At 29.8% G+C, this 21,684-nt stretch overlaps 2 protein-coding genes and 1 long non-coding RNA gene across 3 annotated transcripts in view; 1 reads left to right on the plus strand and 2 right to left on the minus strand.

Moving 5' to 3' along the window:
• The window catches only part of LOC126758198 (uncharacterized), a 165,368-nt gene extending 157,727 nt beyond the window's left edge, over positions 1 to 7,641 (minus strand). The window contains exon 1 of the mRNA XM_050472316.1: positions 7,274 to 7,641. The gene's annotated coding sequence lies outside the window, so the exon portion shown is untranslated. The remainder of the gene's footprint in view (positions 1 to 7,273) is intronic.
• The window catches only part of LOC126758223 (uncharacterized), a 196,122-nt gene that overhangs the window by 130,912 nt on the left and 43,526 nt on the right, over positions 1 to 21,684 (plus strand). Inside the window, exon 3 of the long non-coding RNA XR_007666832.1 lies at positions 2,998 to 3,142. This is a non-coding gene — a long non-coding RNA (uncharacterized LOC126758223). The remainder of the gene's footprint in view (positions 1 to 2,997; positions 3,143 to 21,684) is intronic.
• On the minus strand, positions 9,483 to 13,240 carry LOC126758202 (endoribonuclease CG2145). The gene is made up of 5 exons (XM_050472321.1): positions 12,971 to 13,240; positions 10,459 to 11,749; positions 10,199 to 10,395; positions 9,895 to 10,127; positions 9,483 to 9,829 (listed from the first exon to the last, which is right to left on the minus strand). The coding sequence occupies exons 1-5, from the start codon at positions 13,044 to 13,046 to the stop codon at positions 9,596 to 9,598; spliced, it is 2,031 nt and encodes a 676-aa protein (XP_050328278.1). The 5' UTR covers positions 13,047 to 13,240; the 3' UTR covers positions 9,483 to 9,595.

The raw sequence follows: 21,684 nt of genomic DNA on the forward strand, positions 1-21,684 counted from the left end.
TATAACATAAGACAGTTTTATGTTTGCTTACTTATATACATCAAGTTGTTTTTATTGCTTTTTAAATCGCAACCTACGCAAACTAGGCGCCAAGTAAAATTTTAAAAACAAATAGAAAATATTTTAAGGCATCTGCTGCTTACTCATATGATAATAAAATTATTAGTAGCGACCTAATGCGCGATATATCGAAGCTCCTGTAAATCATTTAATTATTGTTAGACTTTTTTGGCATTGTTTTTATTATTATTTTTGATTTGATAAAACTTTACAAAAATATTTTTAACATAAGTATTTATAAATTTTATTATTATACTAAAGAGTGATCCATTTCGAGGTTCCCTATGTTCTCATCGGCATCATTTTTGAAGAAATGTCGACCGATGATTCCACCAGACCACAAACCACACCAAATAGTTGTTTTTCCTCGGGTGGTCTTCGTCCCAAATACGGCAATTTTGCTAGTTCACATACCCATTGAGCCAGAAAAGGGCCTAATCGCTGAACAAAATTTGGCTAAAAAAAATACCTCCAATTGAGTAACCCGTTGTTTATAGTATAATTTATAATATTTATCATATTTATTAATTTTTTAATATTTTTCGGTTTGAAACAGGTTGTTTTTAATTTTATTATAATACTTCTTTTTTTAATTATATTTGATTTTAAAAATCAATTAATTATATTTAATTAAAAAAATTAGCTAATTATATTTTTTTAATTTTAGGCGACTTTTGGCTTTAATTTTCATTTTAATTCATATATTCATTTTATTTTACAAAAATAGATTTTGTTTTTTTTTTTTTTAAATAAATAGATTTTGCAATTTTTCTTAGTTAATGAAATTTTTATTTTTTATAATGTCCAAAGTTTTATTTCAATTCTTGCTTGCTTGCTCATTTTCTATAAAATTATGTTATGCACTTTTTTTTTATAAATATTTTTGGTTTAAAAATGCATTTTTTTAGTTTTTTTCGAGAAAATTTTATTTTAAATTGTATGTATGTTACTTGGCCACTTTTATTATTAGGTTAGGTTAAGAGGTCGGTCCTAAGAAGAATCTCATTTGGGCAGCTTAGAACGCTGGTCTGTTTTTGTACCTTAAAACTGCTATGCACAGCGTCATAAGACCATCACAGATTAACAAAGCGCATTGAGCATACCACAAATTTGTTGAGTTGGCTAATATTAGTTCGGCAATGTCTTCTGGTTCGCCGTTGATATGATTACCGAGATGTTCTAACCTCAGTCTTGCAAAGGCTGGACGATGGTGGAGAAAGTGCTTGGTTGTTTCCACCTCATCCTTCTACCTACACACACCCTCTAGCCCTCTTACAAACAAAGGTTGCCACAAAATGAACATTGCTCAGAGCTAGTAGTTCAGTAGATCTCTCCAGGCTAGAAGTATCTCGCAGTCACACAGCAGTTGGTCTTCAACTAGCGGCTGTTAAGCGCACGCAAGTCTGCATAGGGGACATTTGGGATCTTATACCTCTTTTTTAATTTTTTATTTTATTTTAAATCATTTTCATGTTGGGCTACTTCCATATGATTATGATATGATTTCCATTATTCTGAACAACTTTGCCTAAGACACAAAAACTGGTTTCGAGCCTGCGATTTTTAAGGCCGATTTTAAAAATCTGAGTCGGTCTCAATCGGTTGCCGATTTGGACAAATGATCAATATAATATGCACCTATGTATAGTATGTGTTAAATTCCATTCGAATATCTCAAAAACTGACGAAAAAATTTATGATTTTAAAAAAACTTCGCCTTAAAAATGGCTGGATCGAAATCGGTTTTAGACCCTTAGTCTCTTAGGCAAAGTTATTCAGAATGATCCGTAAAGCGATTTTTAGGCTTTTAGGTTCCCTGTGGATCAACCTGTTCTAACCCATATACCATATACAGCGTTTTGCGAAAGACTTTAATTGATATTAGAAATGTTTTGGTTTCAAATAATTAAAAAAAAAGCGTTTAAAATAAATCGATTTAATATTTTTTTTTAATTTTAATTTTTTATTTTTTTTTGGGTTTGTTCAATTTAATTTTTTAATAAATAAAAAAATCTGTATGTTACTTTTGATTTAAAATATAGCTTTATAAGTTTAACAAAAGTTATTTATTTGCTGTTATAATGTTTTTAGTTTGACTTATTTTTTTTTTTAATAAAACCTTAAAAAAGTGTTTAAAACAAATGAAATTTTTTATATTTTGCTTTTGAATATGTCTAAGTTCAGTATTATTATTTTATTATTATTTAGTTTAAAACAGGTTCTATACATATTTTTGGTTTCAACTCCATTTTATATAAAACATTGCTTAATAATTAAAAAATAAAAATTAAAAAAATTCGTAAAAAAAAAAAATTTCGTAAAAATTAAATTAAAAAAAAATTAAAAAAAAAATTATAAAAAAAAATTAAAAAAAAAAAAAATTATTAAAAAAAATTATTAAAAAAAAGTTATAAAAAAAAATTATTAAAAAAAATTTTTCGTAACAAAGAATTCGAAATTTTTTAAATAATTTTTTTGTAATATTTTTTTAAAATTATTTTTAAATAATTATTTTTAAAAAATTATAAAAAAAAATTTTCGTAAAAAAAGAATTCGAAATTTTTTTAAATAATTTTTTTTGTAATACATATTTGTTTTTTAATTATTTTTTTTTTTACTTAGCCTCCATTTATTAAAAGTTTTTGTTTCTTTAGATATAAACTCATATTATATATCGCTCTCATACTCTGTGTAGCTTTATAATTTTTAACTTCCCTTGAATTTAATTTAATATCATCTCATTTTTTTACATCATCATTCTTGCTTATGTGTAATGTATGATTTATTTTTACTATAATTTGTTTTTTGTTTTACTATAAATCTTTATTTCAGTTGCTCATTACTCATTTATCTAACTTACTCAAACAATGAACATTTCAAGTTCGGTACCTGCATACTAAGTTATTTTCTACATATATTTTTTTTATTATCTTTTAGGTTTGCTCATAGTGAAAAAGTGAACTGTTTGCCGGCATAAATGTAGGAGCGTCGAGGCAAACCACTTGAGCAACAATTGAAATACGATGAGTGCTTGCTTACATTTACATTTACGTCATACATATATACATATGGGAATATACAGGTGAGTACATACACATATATGCATATATATTTTACATTTTATTAGATATACATAAGTGCTTTTGTATATACATATCAAGTTATCTATATACATATATATGTATATATAATTTTATACATATATAAATGTACATACGTATGTACGTAACTAAAAGCTTCCAGCGCGTGTGCCACCAGTAGTCGGCGCTTTATATGCGAAGCGTCTTCGAAATCTGCTTAATTCTCTTTAATTTCTAATCTATTTTCATAACGATCGCAATTGCGAACACTTGAGTAAACAAGTGCCGGCTTGCTTTGAAAGTAAACAAAGGCGTAAAGAAGTTTTTTGACATACATACATACATACACAACTAGATGTTAATTGTGACAAAAAAGTACCGGGAATTGTAATTTAAATTACCCGGGTAAATGATATTTCACAAAATAAATATTGATGAATAATTAAATATTTTGCGTTTTATTTACAATTTTTATTTTCTTTACGATTTCCGGGTACTTTTTTGTCACAATGTATGTTAATTCTTTTCGGATTTTGATAATGGGAAGTTTTTTTTATTTTAATATTATATTGGGTAGTCGAAAAAGTCTTTTCGTATTTTGTCAATAGTGGTCGTTGCAGTCGTATATCTCCAGCGCTACCAATCGCATTGTATCATACCATATAGTGCTGGAAAGGTGAGATTTTAAGCTGCATTCAACCAAAAAAAATTAAATTAAGGGAAGTCAAAAAAAAACTTACAGCTATTCAAAAATGAGTGAAAGTAATGAAGGAATTCACTATATTTTGGAATTTTTATATAAAAAAAGGGAAGAATGGCAAGCAAGCCACCAATGAAATTTGTGAAGTTTACAGAGACGTTGCTGTATCAGTTCGTGTAGCACAACAATGGTTCGGTCGCTACCGTTCTGGAAATTTCGATTTACACTGATGATAATTTTACACCGATGGAATAATGTCTCTATCGGAAAAATGGCATAAAGTGCTCGACCAAAATGTTACATATTTCTTTACATATTTATTTGTATATATATAAAAAAAATAAGTTGAAATGTGATTAGAAATACGAAAAGACTTTTTCGACTACCCGATAATTCAAGTGCGTTTCCGATGAGCTACTCCAGTTGATCTCTTTTAGAGTCTTGGGATGCTGATATAGATACAAACATACATATGTATGTACATATAAAATAACATTTAAATCAACTAATCCATTTATGAATACAATTTTGCCATGGCTAAGTTGTGGATTTTCTCTTTTAAATTAATAAAAAACATTTTTTTTTATTTTTGAAACTTTATTTTTAATTTTCAAAGCTGCAATGTAACTTTTTTAAGTTTAAAATAATTAAATTATGTTTTTTTTGAATATTCTTGGATTTAAAAATATGTTTTATATTATTTTTGCACTCCAATTACAGTATTTTTTTTACTACCCGGTTTTCCAATAAGAATAATATGATTTCTAAGTGTCGTTTCGGCCATTTTTGAAATGAAATGATCTATAATTTTTCATTGTATTCGGTAATGTTTACAAGTTCGTGAAAGATATACGCAAGAACCACATTTACAAATGGTTAAATTTTATTATTAAAATAATCGTTCTCCAATTGCAACTTTTCGTGCGCTGTCAATACTGGTGCAAAGAAAATCCACAAATTATTCATGAACAACCATTACATTCACCTAAATTGACAGTTTGGTGTGGTTTTCGGTCTGGTGGTATCAACCTTACTTCTTTCGAAATGAAATTGGTGACACCGTTACTGTCAATGGACAGCGGTATAGATCGCTGATCACCTACTTTTTATGGTAACAATTGGCAGACGTTGATCTTGACAGCAGCTGGTTCCTAAAAGTCAGGGCTACGTGCCACACTGCACGTGCGACAACCGTATTATTGCGAGAAAAGTTTGGAGACTCGATTATTTCAAGAAATTATGACATTGAATGGCCTGCAAGAAGTTATGATTTAGCACCATTAGTTTACTTCTTGTGTGGTTAGTTGAAGTCTTTGGTCTTTAGCAATAAACTAGACTCTCTGCAAGCTTTGTAATAGCAATATAATCAATATTGAACGCGCTATTCATGACATATGACTTGATTTGGTGGAAAAAGTACCTGAAAATTCAACGAACTCGTTCCTGCAAAAGAAGTTGTCGGGGCCATTTGAAAGATTTTATATGCAGAAATTAATTGTATATATTTTATTTCACATTAAATTAAAATAATTTGAATTTCCATAACAATTGCTGTTTTTTGTTTTTTTTTTGAAAAGAAATCATACCACTCTTATTGGAAAACACTGTATTTAGGTATCATTTAGAATTATGTAGATTAAAGTAAAAAAAGTATGCCACTACAATTCTCAGTTGTTAAATATTAATTTTTTAGTTTATTTTAAAATTGTTTTAAATTATATTTTCATTTTTTAATTTTTTTTTACATTTTAGATTGGAAATACTGTTTTTTTATTATTTTTCCACAATTTTTTTTTTATTATTTTTCCACTAAATTTTTTAAATATTATTTTAATATACAGGTGTGTTCATTCCATCCAAAATTTACATTCTTATGGGTGCGAAACATTTTTTCTGTTATTTGAAGCAAAATAACATGATTTTTTTTTAATTTCGACTTAATATGAAAAATTTTGAAATTATGATTTTTCAAAATTTTTACTTTGAAAAAAAAAAAAAATACTTTTAAACATTTGCGTATACGAAGAAGAGTATTTTATTTTCGAAATAACTAGTCAGCCTATTCTTTACGATTTTTTTTTAATTTTCCAATGAGATATACATACGTTGAATTTTTTCGATTTTTTGTTTTAGAAATAAAAAGTACATTTTTATAAACAATTTTTTTTTTAATTTCGAGCGTTTTTTGTTAAATTTTTAAACACATTACATAACATTATTTTATCAATTTTTTTATTAGTTTATTTTAAAAAATATTTTGTGTTTTACTAATTTTTATCTATTTTTAGATTCAAAATATTTTTTATATTATTTTTCCATTCACATTTTCAGTTTTGTATTTTTTTAATTTTTTTGTTTATTTTTTTTAATTATTTTTTTAACGTATAAATTTCATGTAACAATTAAATTTTTTATGGCCTAATTTTTAATCCGGAGAGGGTTAAAAAACTCAAAATTTCTATTATGTCCCTTGTAATCCGGACCGAAATTCTCTATCCGTATTCTCTAATACGGATCACATGTTTATTATTCACTACATTCGCTTTTATGCTTTATTGATTTAAGTTTTTTTTTGTTTTTTTTTGAAACAGCTGTATTATTTGTTATAATAAACAAATAGAAATTTATAAATATTTTTTGGTAATCCGGATTTCCTTATATTCCGGATAGGGACCGGTTTTAATTGATCCGGATTAGCGGGCCTCTACTGTATAGTGAAATCCCTCATAACTGGACACCCACCGTGGCGGTGTTTTTGCCCGCATATGGAGCTGTCAACATATAAAGCTCATAATTCATTCATCAATATTCATGAAATTTGTCCGGTTATGGGAGGTGTGCGAGTTTAACGACTATCCGTATTGAGGAATTTCACTGTATAATATTTTTCCATTTATTATTTTTATTGTTTTTGTTATAATTATATGTTTTTTAAACCATTTATTTTTGTCTTTATAATTATCCGTTCATTACTATTATATTATACTTTTTAAAAAATTATAATATATTTCATAAATTTGTATGTATGTAAGAAAAAAAATATAATTAAAAAATTTGATAGTATTTTTTTATACATATTTTTTTTTTTTTTTAATTTTAATTTTTTATTTTAATTTTTTATTTTTTTTTAATTTTTCTCAAAAAAATGGTACCCATGTTCATAATCCATCAATTTTTCTTGTGCTTTACCAAATTAATTCCAATTCATGCTGCAATCAACCACTGACAGTCGCACAACTGCATTCCTCTCCCCTCACATACTACCCACACATATTATGCTTACACACACACACACACTCACACAAATGACTGCTGCAGCGCTGCTTCTACGCTGCCAGTTGGACAGCTGAAATGCACAAAGCAGCAAAAACAACAAACGCACCACACTTTTCTAAACTATTTGTTATTATTATTGTTGTTGTAGGAAACTTACACTATTTTCGCTGCTGCTTACACAGTTTTTACTATCACTAAACGCATTCTCACATGATTTACTTTCATAAAAATCGTTCGATTTCGTTAGAATAACTGCGTCGAGAGCTGCGACGCCAACGTTCTGCCGCACAAGCGTACGCTGCTGCTGCTTTTCGTTCACAGCCTTTGCCTCACAAACTTGTTATTTGTTTTCCGAAAGCAAAAAACTTACACTTTGTTGCAAACACTGCTTTATTTAATGCTATTTTTCTGATATTTATCAACAAATATTTTTATATTTGTCTGCAATATGCTTATTAGTAATGATTATTCTTCTTTTTCGCTGGCGCACTCGCTACGCGCTCACGCTCGTTTTACGTTCGTACACGACGGCGACCGCTTTGAAACTCTTTTGCTCAGCCAGCGATTGCCTGCATTTTTCCCACATTTGTATATCCCGACAGCATTTGCCGATAGTTTTCACTACTATTTGCGCACACAAACACATGTACACGCATACATGTAGATTTGTATGTGCCCACCGCTGACCGCGCACAATAGCAACACTGAAAAACTGGTTCCGCGTTTTTGTTTACACTGTGCGTGCGAGCGAGATGGCCATAGTTCGATACAGCCAATGCGGCGAATATGCCTGGCAGCGAAAAGGCAAAACAGCGAGTATCGAACACTTTGTTTACTAGTTGTTTTGACAGCTGTCATTTGCTGTTCGTTTATTTCGGCAAGTCAGCTGTTTTGGCAAATTATTTATTATTTTCGTTATTAATTGAGTGTAAAGTTGTAAATAATTTATAGTTTTTAAAAATGTTTTATTGTCTACAAGAGAATATGTTTTCGAAAGTGTGAAGTGCTGTTATTTCAACGGCATTTAAATCGCTATAAACTGCATTTCCGCGCTTAGAAGCCAGTACCGCTTTCTCAGCACTTTACACCAAAAAGTGATGACAGCTTTCCACCGGAAATTTATTGTAAATATTTGGTGTGTCACAAGTTCCGAAAGTTATGTCTATGGAGACCCAAAGCTTTAATATTAGGTTCCTTCTGTATAGTATCGTTTACCACCATCCTTGTTACATAGGGTTCTATATGTTACTGGCAGAGCATGCATGAACTCTGGAAGCACATTCAACAAGCATAGCCAGCAAAACCTTCATTCTCTGCTTAAAAAGCTCACTGACATACTTTAAAGCTAGAAAGCTCTCGTGTGCAGGAAATAGAAGCTTTTAGAGCGAAGCCGTCTGCTTGGTAATTGGGCTTAAAAAGCTTGAGTGCCTCTATATGCTGTCCGCAAGCAAGTTAAAGACTGTTTTCGCTACTTTATCAACTTGGAAAACTTTTAGCTCGCTCTCTGGTTCTCGATTTAAGAGCTTGCGATATGAATTTGAGGCCCAGCTTTCTTATAAAATTTAGCTAGGTGTTAAAGAGGCGATATGTCACCTGTTAGAATACGTGAATGTCAGAGCCTTGCTTCTGTGTCCAAAGATTGCTAAACACTCTAGGAGCAGATGTCCCGGAGTTTCACTCCATATCACCTCCATATTATATATAGCTGCCTCTTTTACCTGCAATGGCCGTTATCTATTGAGACGAGGAGTCTAAATATGTCTTAAGGAAGGTTTATTATTTGTTTGAACCACTTGAGGTTGTACCAACCCAGTAGGAGTTTTGCTTGCTTATCTTTCTCTACCTTTTCCTCTTTCCGGAATGATTCTCTTATGTTATGTGAACCCCACAGCGCAGAAAGGTTTCACCCCCATCGGGTTGGTAGTCAGAGCGGTCAAGTTCATCTACCAACTCATTCCTATCTATATCTTCTGTTCCCTTATCCAAGTAAGACGGAATAGGTTACAGCTAAGATCGCTAGCCTTAACCAATAGCGATTTAATCTCGTAGGATGAGATCGCTTTGATATTTATAACAGTCTACAAGATTTTAAACCTTTCTTTTCACTTGATTTCTCATATAAAATTTATGTAGGAGCACGAAATCACTAAAAAATAGTTGAGGTTAGTTTAAAAGGACGCACAACTACCAGCAATTTTGTAGATACTCAAGAATAAGCTTTCTCTTAAAATTACAAATTTTGGTTCGTACTGTACGTACTATGGGAAAATCTCAAGCAAAGACACACTCCTATTCAGTAAGTACATACACCGCTGCGAAAAGTGACTTATATTTAATAATAGAAGATGAAGTTACAACAAATCTTTAAAAAATATATATATTTTTTGGTTTATTTGTTCCTTCTAATTAAACTACACTTGAAATCTCATTTTCGTACAAACGTAAGATTATAAATCTCATTAGACTCTCACGAACGTCTTTATATTTCGGGGAAGGCGCTGCCAATCAGATGCTTGCCGCGATAACGCCAGGTGTAGGTGACAATGCCGAAGCGCTGGTTGCCTAGTGACACAGGACATGTGCGGTCGGGGCGCAGCTGGAAGCATACTGTGTAGAGAGCCAGTTCCAATTCGGGTGAGGTGCCAGCAAAGACACCATTAACCGGTTTATTAACACCTTTATGACTGAAGCGTACTTTCAGGACCTTAGCTTTCTGTGGAATGAAAGGGAAGATAAATAATATATGTCAAATCATGATTCGTTTTCGTTCGCACTTACATTGCCCAAATCGATTTGATGCAGATAACCCTTATAGTCCAGGCGGCCTGCTTTCTCCTCGTCTGCGAAATACACCCAGTTGTGTAGACCAATCAGCGTGCCATTCTTTACTTCGTGCACGAAAACATGTTCAAAGCCCGAACTACCGATGCGTCCCTGTCCACGTGAGTACTGTGTAAACCAAAGCTCTTTAACGAGATCGCGATGGGTCTTGGGATCGGGTGTTACAATGCCTACAAGTAAGCAGAAGGTTAATGTATTGTGTGATATATGGTAAATACGCGGCTTAAATTTTTTGACTTACCTTTGTTCTGCAAGAAAAGCATGGCCTGTCGCATGACCTGCGTGCCCATTACTGCATCGACGAACTCATTCTCTTCACGACGCTCATTGACGGTCACATGTTCATTGGCCAGAGTATCCTCTTCGTAGTTATCGAAAAGTGCACGCATTTTAGCGACGGTCGGTGAATCATAGGCGCGAGGTTCGACTTCGAAGAGACTGAATAGAGAGAGGAAGTTAATAGCTTGTAGTTAAAGCTTGCTTCTGTTGTAGCCTACTTACGGATTCGGCGCCTCGTCCGTGCTATCAATTGACCTTGTTTTGCCCTGCGGATTGACATGCACCAAATTTAACAAGCTCTGCTCTTTAGCATAGAGCTGCTCAGTTAGAGCGCGTATTTCGTCATCGCTAGCAACTGAGCTACCACTGGCACTGCTGTCAGCACCAGGTCTTGCCGTAGTTGAGAGACCGGGTACGTGTGGCACAAACGAAACGCCAGAACCACCAGCGCCAGGAGTACCTGGACGCGTGGGACTGCTTGGCGTTGGTGAAGCTGGTGCTATGATACCGCCACCTGGACGTGATGGTGAGGCTGGTGTAGGCGAACCCCAGGCAAAGGTTGGTGTGGGTTGTGCGCTACCGCCAGGAGAGGAAGGTCGTAGAGGTGAAGCTGGTGTGGGGCTACCAGGGGTGCGTGGTGTTGGTAGTGGTGGGAAGTCTTCTTTGCCCACGGAAGGCCGACGTGGTGGTGGCAAAGGTGGGAAATCATCTTTTGTTGTCGAAGGACGGTGTGTAGTGGTCGTGGACGATACACCAATGCCGCCGAAACCATTACGCATATCCAAACCTATAGCGCTGCCGGGTGGACTTGGTTTTGGTGTTGTTGTTGTTGTCGTGGTTGTGGTACTAGTAGTGGTCGTTGTGCTGGTCAATGGTGCCAAACCGAAACCGGGACGACCGGCTGTGCCACCTTGTGGACGTGCGCCACCGCCATAGCTAAGATCCAAACCAGATGGCTGGGCTTTAGGTGGTTGATATGGTGAAAAACCAGGTGGCAAATTCGGTTGTGCGGTACCCGGACGACCAAAGTTATTCACATTACCAGCATTGCCGTAACCACCGGCACCGCCAAAGTTCGTTGCTGTCGGTACGGCTTGTGGACGTTGTTGCTGCGGGCTGCCGGCTGTTGGACGCAAACCGACTGGTGTGGTTGGAGTTTGTGCTGATGACTGCGGCGTGGGCTGTGGCCACTGTGGTGGCTGCAAGCCATTGCCACCGAAGGGCGATGACTCAGGTGTGTCAGGACGTGGTCCCAGCGGCATTAGCGGCGCATTTGGGTTAATGGAAAATGGTGGTGGCTTTTGTGCGCCAGCGTTGTTTGGTTGTACACGCGGTGCATTCAGCGTTGGTTGGGATGGTGTGGGGGCCGGCACATTTCGTGGTGGCAACGGTGTGGTGGTGGTAGTGGTCTTATCACCGCCACCACCAAACCACCGACTAAAAAAGCCGGACTTCTTTGTTGTCTGCTCTTCCGGTGGCGCTGGAGTTATCTCGATCTCGGTCTTGTAGCTGGCTAGAAAAATTTAATTAAAATTTATTTAATTTTTTATTCAAATATTTATTTTTCTGGAATTAGCACACAAGCGCGATGGAACAGAATGTGGAGATAAGCGTTGACACACAAATATTTTATTTATTAAACTCAGATAAGAAAAATTTCAAAAAAAGCTTCAGTGAGATTTAGCTCATCTAATTTTAAGAATTTTTCATTTATTTATTTTTTTTTTTTTTAATTTTTTCAAAGTTGCTTCAAAATTTTGTTATATTCATTAAAAATTTTTGCATCAAAATTTTATTATATTCATTAAAAATTTTTAAAATTAATTTTTTTGGTTATAATCTTTTAATTTTAGTATTTTGATATACATTTTTTATTATATATTCTTTAACTTATTTTATTTTTTAAATATAAATTTTAATTAAAAATTTTTTTTTTATTTTAATTTTTAAATTTTTTTTTTTTAATTTTTGTTTTTTTCTTATGCACAAAATTTTCTTTGCTATTCTTCGAAAAATTATTATTTCAATATTTTAAATTTATTCTGCTGAATTTTGAATTTTATTCGAAAATTTATAATTTCAGTTCATCCAAATAGACAAAATTTAAAAAAAAAAATCGAAATATAAAATTTTGTTTTCAGAAATTTTTGTTTTTAGAATATTTTATATTTTGATTTTTTTGGAAATTTTGTCAATCCAATAAAGATTACGGGGTAAAAAGTCATGAAATCTTCATTAAAACTCTTCAAAACCAATTTTTTTTTATTATCTGTTTCTTCATGAAATTTTTCTTCATCAAAAATTTTCAAAATTAAAATTTTTTATTATAAGGTTTTTATTTTGGTTTTTGACTTTCATTACTATAACTTGCTTTGTCCATATATTAAATTTTTTAAATTTATTTTTATTTTATTTTTGCTTGGTTTTTTCATTTTTAAAACTATTTATTATATAGTAATTTTTATTTTCTATATTTATATTTTTTAATTTCAATATTATTTTTTAATTTTTTTTGTTTATTTTTTTATTTTTATATTATTTTTTTTTTTTATTTTTATATTATTATTTTTTTTATTTTTCCATTATTTATTTTAATTAATTATGATTATTTTTTTACTTCAAAGAAATTTATTTCACAAGCATTTTTCGCCATCTCACCACACTGTTCTCTCTGACAGGTAGCTTTTTGGAAACTCTTTGCAGGCTTTGTGTACAGATTTTTTATTTTGTTTACCTGCAAATTCGCACTGCAGCACACACAACAACAACACAGTGCACACGAAAAGTGTGTGACTGATCTTGAAACGCATGGCTTCGCTGCTTTTCTTTTCACTTAGCCCTCAAAGTAGTGAATAATATTACTTATTTTATTTTTTTTTTAGTTTTACACTTTTTGGTAAAAAAATAACTTCGCTCTTTTGTCGAAATACACTTTGTTAACTGTGCACTAGCGACTATGTTCGACTGACACGTACGAATTCCGGCAACTGACTGAGTAGACATTGAATTGAGAATCGTACAGAAGCAACGCAGAAACCTGTTAGGCTGAAATAACTACATACATTACTTACATAAATATGTATGTGTATGTAGGTATGCATAGTGTGCTGCTGCTCGTGATGAAGATGACGGTTGGCTGTGTGGGAGAGCACGCTACCATGGGTAGTTGTCGACGGTAAAGACAATGATTTTCTGAAAATTGTAAAAACATTTTTATGTTTGAGTTTGGCCTTGCTTTTTGAGAGGTTTTGGCGTGTTGTTTTTTGGTTTCGGCTCGTTTTTCCCCTCCATTCTGATGATTGTTGACTTATTTGCATGTCAAACTCATAAACCCATGTCTCATCGGCAGTTATAATGCTTTCCATGAATGTGGGATCGGAATTCGCACGATCAAGCATGTTCAAAGAGACCTGTTTACTGTACTCTTTGTGAAAAAATTCAGCTTTTTCGGGCCGAGTCGAGCAAGAACGCATTTCATATCCAAAATATCCAACAAAATCTTTCCGTTTCTTTAACATTTGCCTGACAATTTTCAAGCACCATATCCTTCACTTTTTTTTTAATATTTTCATCAGTTGAAGAGGTCAAAATCGTCCAGAACAAGGCATGTTTTCAACGTTTTCACGACCATTCGTAGGCTTATGTTTTCGATAAATTAAATCACCATAAGCCTTTTCCAACATTTGCAACGATTTTCCACACGAAATTCGGTTGGAAACACAAAATTTGAGACAAATTCTTTGTTCGATATTTTTATGCATTCCCAACGCATTACTGTTGTGTACCGACCTAAGCAGCTGCTGTAAACAAACTGGTTGACAGATCGCGCTCATATTTGACATAGTAATTAAGAACAGGACTCCAGTCCTACTTGATTTTTCTAATGTTTTTACACGGGAAATTCAATTACAGTTGCTTTTTTGTCACAATGTATAACCGATTTTTTGCTTTTATGTTTTTGAAACATCAGCAATTGTATATAAATAGCTTTAAAGATTAAAAAGAAAAATAAATTTTTCAATAATGAAAAAAAAAATACTTATTCGTGATCGCAGAAGAAAAATTAAAATTAGTGCATTTTTAATAATTAATATTTCATAAAATTTATCAAAGCCACGGAATACTATGTATGGCATTATAAAAGACTTCAAAAATATTGGAAAAAATATTAAGAAAAAATGTACATATTCTCAAAACTCAAAATTAAAATTTTTTAAATAATTGAAATATTAGCAAATATTTGTCTATGCTTTAGTACTTTTATTCAAATAACAAATTTCGAAAAAATAAAAAATTTGCAAAATTCAAAATACAATTTCGTTCAAAAATTTAAATACGAGTAAATAGTTTAATATATTAATTACTTTGATTCGAGTAACAAATTATCATGAATATAAAAAAAAATTATTTAAATTTTGCAAAATTCAGAATTACATTTTTAATCATTTAAATATTAACAAATATTTTTCTATACTTGAGTACTTTAATTTCTGAATAAAAGATGTATGTACATACATGTACACTTTACTCCATATGATAGGTGATTGCATGTGAGGGATCTTAATGAAACCCAGGGATAATTTATTTTTAGTATATTTCGTCACCTAAAATGCAAAATAACGTAACGTCACTTTTCATAAATTTACGGGCGAAAGAAAAACGATATAATAGAAATCACTCAAAATGAAACAAAATTTGAGTTTTGGTTATAAAGTGGTTATATATTGGTTACATATTGGTTACATACTGGTTATATATTGGTTACATACTGGTAATATATTGGTTATGTCTGTCAGTGGCAGTTTAAAATTCTATACTAAATAAATGTAATGCTTTGTAAGCAATAGAAAACTCAATTTCGATTTTTTTGCTGATACTTTGTTTTGCATTTTAGGTGACGATATATGTATATATAATATATGCCTCATATATTATTTAAATGTTGAAAAAATTCAAAATATTTATGAAACAAAATTTAGAAACCTTTATATAAAAGTATATTCATATCATATAAATGTATGTATATTTTCACATTTTTTTATATATAGTAGAAAAAAGTAAAAATTTCAGTTCAATTGAATTATAAAATAAAACAACAACACGCTCTGACCTCCATGGCCCCCGCACATATAGACCAACATGAGATAAGCGAGCGACATTCAATTCTATTAGAAGTCAATTTGAAATCTTGTCAAATAAGAGCAAGACACTATTAATTTATATTGAGCATACAAGCGCCTTAAAAAACTCACCAGAAATAAATAAAATCGGTTTATATATAGTAAACAACTACCTATGTATATAAATAAGTGTTATATATACATACATACATACATCCTTATATATGTATAAGCGCACCCTTTTTCTTGCTATATGAAAGTGACACCGATTTTAGAATTAAAAAGCCGTTATTGCATCGAATATAGTTTGCCCCACCGCTTTCACTCACCTTGGTATTGATTTACGTAAGTAAGTACGCAATTGAACGCCTTAATTAACACAAGTTCACCGCCTAAAACGAAAGGTTTCATTGAGAGTCGTAACACTTACTCACAAATGTACACAAATATACCGATTTGTAGCAGAAATATATGCTAATAAGCATATAAATTAAACTAACTGATTCATTTCACACCACTTTTTAACAAAGCGTGAGGGAAAATGTACGGAAACAAAGCGTTTTGTTGTTTTTATTGTTTTGTAGAAATTTTTTATGAATCATGCCATACGAAGTTGCATGAATGGGGTTCCACTATAGCAGCTTTTGGAGGTGTAATTGCGGAGATAAGTGAGATTTGTGTATGAGGCTGAGAGTTATAGAACATGAAGGGGGAAGTGATAGGAGGGTTAGTGACTATATAAAAGAGTTTGAACGAAACATGGAAAACTACTTTAAAATGCATATTGTTTTTCATATTACTTCACTCTGTACTTATATTATTCATGCTTTTAGTTTTAGTGCGCTCACCACATCACATCGTGATTTCATACACCATGTGATCTGTGCATTATGAAATTTTGTGAGTGAGCTTTTAAAGTCGAGATTTATGCACACATATATATATTAACAAAAAGTAACGTTTTATATAAAAAATTTAAAAATAAATGCTATCACATTAAAAATTTTGCATCATGTGATGTATAGTATTGCATCGCATGACTGTAACTTCGTAAAATGTTTTTGATTTGTAACAAAATTTCAAGTGCCAAGTGTTCAATTCCGCTCAATCATACTATTGCATGGCTAACAACATCAACTTTTATATATTTCTTCAAATATATCACATCGCGCGATGCCGCATGATGCGATCTGCTCATCATTGCAGCTATTAGAATCACATATTTTTTCAATATCGCTTTCTTTTAAATACATAATGTCGTTACTCACACTAAAGCAAAGCATAACCGTAAAATTGTCAACATGTGTGTTTTATTTCATCATATGACTTCGCTATCATACAAATATTCTTGCTTTACATCAATGTATCATAGGATTTGTATTCAATTCCGCTTAACTAGTATGGACTGCATTGGTTATTGTTTCCATTTTTATAAATTTTGACAAAAAATATCACGTGATATGAATCATGTGATATGTATATCACTTCACATCTTCATGTGATGTATGAAAATTTCGAAATTTAAATTCACTACCTTTAAGCAAGCTTTTTATAAAGTTACTGTCTAGATTACATCCTTTTCCAATATAAATATAACGTACATATGTTCTACAATTTGTTGATATCACTTGACTTCGTCGATATGTGTGCATTTCATATGTATCATAACGTTTTATACCATTTAAAAGCATTTGCGTGCTGCTTCTATGTTAAAAATTTATAAATTTTGCTTATTGCCACCAATTCACATCGTGTGATCTTGATCATGTGATCTGTACAAGACATCATTACTTCATGTGATGTATGAATATAAATTTACGTTCCAAATATAAATTTACTTTCTTTTACGTCACTTCCTATAGTACATGTGTCATATAATCTACACTTGTTGACATCATATGATTTCAGTAGCATCACAAAACTTTTGATTTTCTTAGATTTCATTTTTTTAAATGCAGTGCATTACATTTAAAAACAATTCCGTGTATCTGCTGTGTTAAAAATTTAGAAATCATTGCCTTCAATTCATATGGCGTGATCTTCATCATGTGATATTAAATCAGAACATTGCAGATATTGTGTGATAATTTAATTTTATTATATTTTTTCAATAACACACTCATGTACGTATTAAATCTTTATTGAAATTGCTTGTTAATTAATCAAATCAAGGTATGGCATCAATTGTATTTACTGTGATCATATGACATTGAATTAAAAGTCTTAGTAAGAAAAGGTTCGTCGTCTTACGTTTCTCTAGTCATATTTTAATAATTTTTTTATGCTTTATATATATATATATAATTACTAAAAACAAAAAGTTGTAGAAACTATTAAAATGCAAATGTAAACCGCTCTAAAAATTATATCACATGATATGCGCACGACGTGATTGCCTACTATACAATCGTTTATAACTCCAAATAATAATTTCATGCTAAGATTTCCAACGTTGGCTTAGTTTTTAATGATTTTGATTGTATAATAATTCAGCTTAATCACATCACATCACACTGCATAGTGTTGTCATATGATCACTGCTATCACGTCATATAAAATTTGGATTTTTGCTTAAATATAATTTTTTTTTTATTATAACTATATTTTATGCAGTTAACAAAATTATATTTTCGGATAAAAAAATCATATGATGCGCACATCACCTCGGCATATACTTTCAGTGCATACTCCTCGCTATTGTTTCTAGCGCTTGCTATACTTTTTTCCATAAATACATATTAATATTTTTTCAATTGATAATTGTCCTTTAACACCAATTATTTACTTACCCCTGTCATTGTGCATAAAGAAATAAAATAAATCTATTTTGTATTTTTTAATATATTTATATATGTATTTATTTAATTAAATGCACACTGAATTCAGTTACTCTAAATACAATTGTCGATAGATATATTCTTTGTTTCATTATTTTTTTCTTTGTTGTTTGTCCTTTTTTCTCTTTATATTTCATATGCAGTTATTTCGTATTCGCTTGTTGGGTAGGTAAGTGCAGGTGTATGTGTGTGCATCTGTGTTTATTTGTCTGCTGGCATACATACACATGTATATATGCATGCATGTGTGTATACATATAGATTACAATAACGGTCAATTTGCATGTCAATTGCACATTTAAAATGTGTTCATTTGTATTTACTTAATTTTTTTGTTTTCCAATTAATTTCAACTGCATAAAATCTGTTGCATTAAACTTGCGCCTTATGCTGCAGTCACGTCTTTGATGGAGTTGAAAAAAAGTTTGAACTTGAAAGAAATTTAATTTTGCAAATGAAAATATTTAAAAAATTGTTATTTAATTTTTATTTTACTAAACAAATTAAAATTTTCAAAAAGAAATTTAAAAAAAGTTAAAATTTTTTTTTTTAATTTAAAAATGTTAATTAAAATAAAAAATTTTGATAAATAAATTAAAAAAAATTTCAAATAAAGTTTCAAAACAAATGTAAATAAAGAAAAATTTTAAATTTATATAAAATATTGAGGAAAACTGTACGGAAATTTGAAATTTACTAAAAATTTATTTTTGGTTTTTTTTAAACATTTTTTCTTAAATTTGTACGGAAATTTGAAATTTACAAAAATTTATTTTTGGATTTTTTAAACATTTTTTCTTAAATTTTTAAAATTTTTTTTAGATATTTAAATTTTTGTTGTAATTTCAATAAAAAAAAAATTAATTTATATTAGAAATATAAAAAAATATTTGCATTAATGTAAAGTAAAAGTTAAAAAAATTAAAGAAAATTTAGATTAAAAAAAAATTAAAGAAAATTTAAATTAAAAAAATTAAATAAAATAAATTTTTTTTTAATTTTTCTTGCATTTTTTTAATTTAAATTTTTAATAATTTTTTTTATTTTTAAATTTTTTTAGACTTTTGTTGTAAATTAAGCTAAAAAAAATTAAAAAATAATTTTCTTCTCCTATACATTTTTTGTAATTTAATTTTTTATTAATAGTTTTGTTTTACACAAAATTTCGAAATTTTTGGAACAGATTTTATTTTTTGAAAATTACTGCAGATCCGTTAGATAATTATCATAGTTAATTAAATATAATTTTTACATTTATATTAACCATATTTTTCCATATCAGTCTGCGCGAAATAATGTTTTAGTACCCTAAATATTTTCTGACATAATCATAAAGTTACTAAAACATATTATTGGTAAAATTATTTCCAATATTTTTCCATTATTGATAAAAGAAGTGAACAAATAAATGTTCATTCATCAATTTTTGAAAAATATACTCCAAAATAATTCTGATAATTGCTAAAGAAAATTATGAAAGTTTGTTAGCTTAAAAAGCTATTTTGTAAAACTAAAAATTTTCCTTAATAAATTTAATTTTTTGCTTTAATTCATAAAAAATAATTTTTTAAATAATATAATATATTTTTGAAAAAAAGTTCAACACTGCGTACTTTATTTTTCAACTTCAAAACTTATTTTCAATACATTAATTCACATCTAAATTTTTTCTAATATCTTTATGCTTGCCTTTTTACAGTCCACAGCTCAATAGACATAAATAATATTTTTTAAATTTCCTAAAATCTTTTAACAACAGTATTTTACACCACTAATACACTTAAAAATAGACAATTTTTGCAGTGTATATTTATGATTTTTAAAATATGCATTTCAAACATTTTTCGAGTACTATTCTCTAAAGTTTTTTTATGTTCGCTCTTTTTAATGTCTTATATTTTATAGTTTCTTTTTGGCTTATGCGTAATTTAAATAATTTATATACCTTTTTCTGCTTATTCATATATTTTCTTACTTTTAAGTTTAGTTAGTTTTACAAATAGTTGTCATCCTTACTACTTCTTTTCCATATTTTGTTATAACTATAAATATTTTTATTGAAGTCTTTTTGAAAAGGAAAGGCTTTTGGTAGTTTATTCAGGAGGGTCCTTTTACGATTTTCTTATCAAGTATTTTTTATAGTGTATAGATTTTGTAGAGGGAAAATAAATAAATATTTTTTCAGTGTATGTCACTTAACAGGTTGAGCAAAACATTCAAAACTTCGAAGTAGAATTGCGACAAATATTTTATCTGATAAAATAAGCTGTTATCAATTTTCTCAGCGCTTGGCGTGAAAAATATATTTTAAAACTCTCGTTTCATTAATTTTATGTTATTTAAAGTCAGTGATTTTAATATTTAAAATCTTTTTTCTCAACTTTGATATAAATTGGTGTGTAACTTTGCTAAATCTATCGAAGTTACATACCATGAATTGATTATAAGATTTCTAATAAATATAATAATATCCATATTTGAAAGGAAAAAGTTATTTTGTTTTAACTAAAATTTTGATCACATCAGTTTTGTTATTTTTTTAAAAACCACCCAAATCATATCTTTTAAAATGTCTGTTTTAAGTGCTTTGCTCAACCATTTCAGTGTCTTTAAATTCGCAGTTAAATAATTGCCTGTGCATATTAATAGATAGTCTTGGTATTAAATTTAAGGAAACCTTTGGTAGAGTTCTGAGTTTCAATACTAAAACAGTTGATATATAATATTATTTTAGATACATTAGTTCTTCATAAAATATATAGTAAATAGAATTAGATATTTTATATGGTAAACTAACGGAGAGTAAGTCGATTGTACCATAACACCATTCCATAAGAATATTTTTATTCGGTAGTTTATACCTAAATAATATCATTATATAATTATTTAATAATAATATCATTATTTACTTAAAAAATTTAAAATTTATTTTCATAAATTTATTAATCAATATGTGTAATTCAGTATAAAATATTTAAGCAACTCCTTTATTTAACTACTTCGCACTTTATGTGTAACCGCCTTATAACTCCTATCGATGTTATCGATTTTTGGTCTCTCACTAGTTTTTCTTCTTCACGTGCAAATTGCGTAAAATAAGTTATATAATAATTATATAATTTAAAATAAATTAAATTAATGAAAATAATTAATTCATTAAAAAAATGTACATATATAAAAAAAATAAATTAATTAAAAAAAATAAAATATATATTAATAATAAAAACGATTTATCAAAAAAAAAAAAATAAATTAGAATGAGTTTGGTAATTGAAGCGCATATTAAATATTTTGCTTCGTTATATTTGCGTATAATGAAAGCGAGTGTTTCTCAATTAGTGCGTGAATACCGGGTGCCTCAGTAGTAAAAATGTTTCGTTAAAAATATTTATTCAGTGGTTTTGATAATATTTTTAATAAAATATTGCTTTCATAAAATAATAATTGAAATTAATTGTTTTTTTATGGAGTAATGTTAAAAAATTAAAAAA

This window comes from Bactrocera neohumeralis, chromosome 5 (assembly GCF_024586455.1).
Source record: "Bactrocera neohumeralis isolate Rockhampton chromosome 5, APGP_CSIRO_Bneo_wtdbg2-racon-allhic-juicebox.fasta_v2, whole genome shotgun sequence".
Taxonomy (NCBI): domain Eukaryota; kingdom Metazoa; phylum Arthropoda; class Insecta; order Diptera; family Tephritidae; genus Bactrocera; species Bactrocera neohumeralis.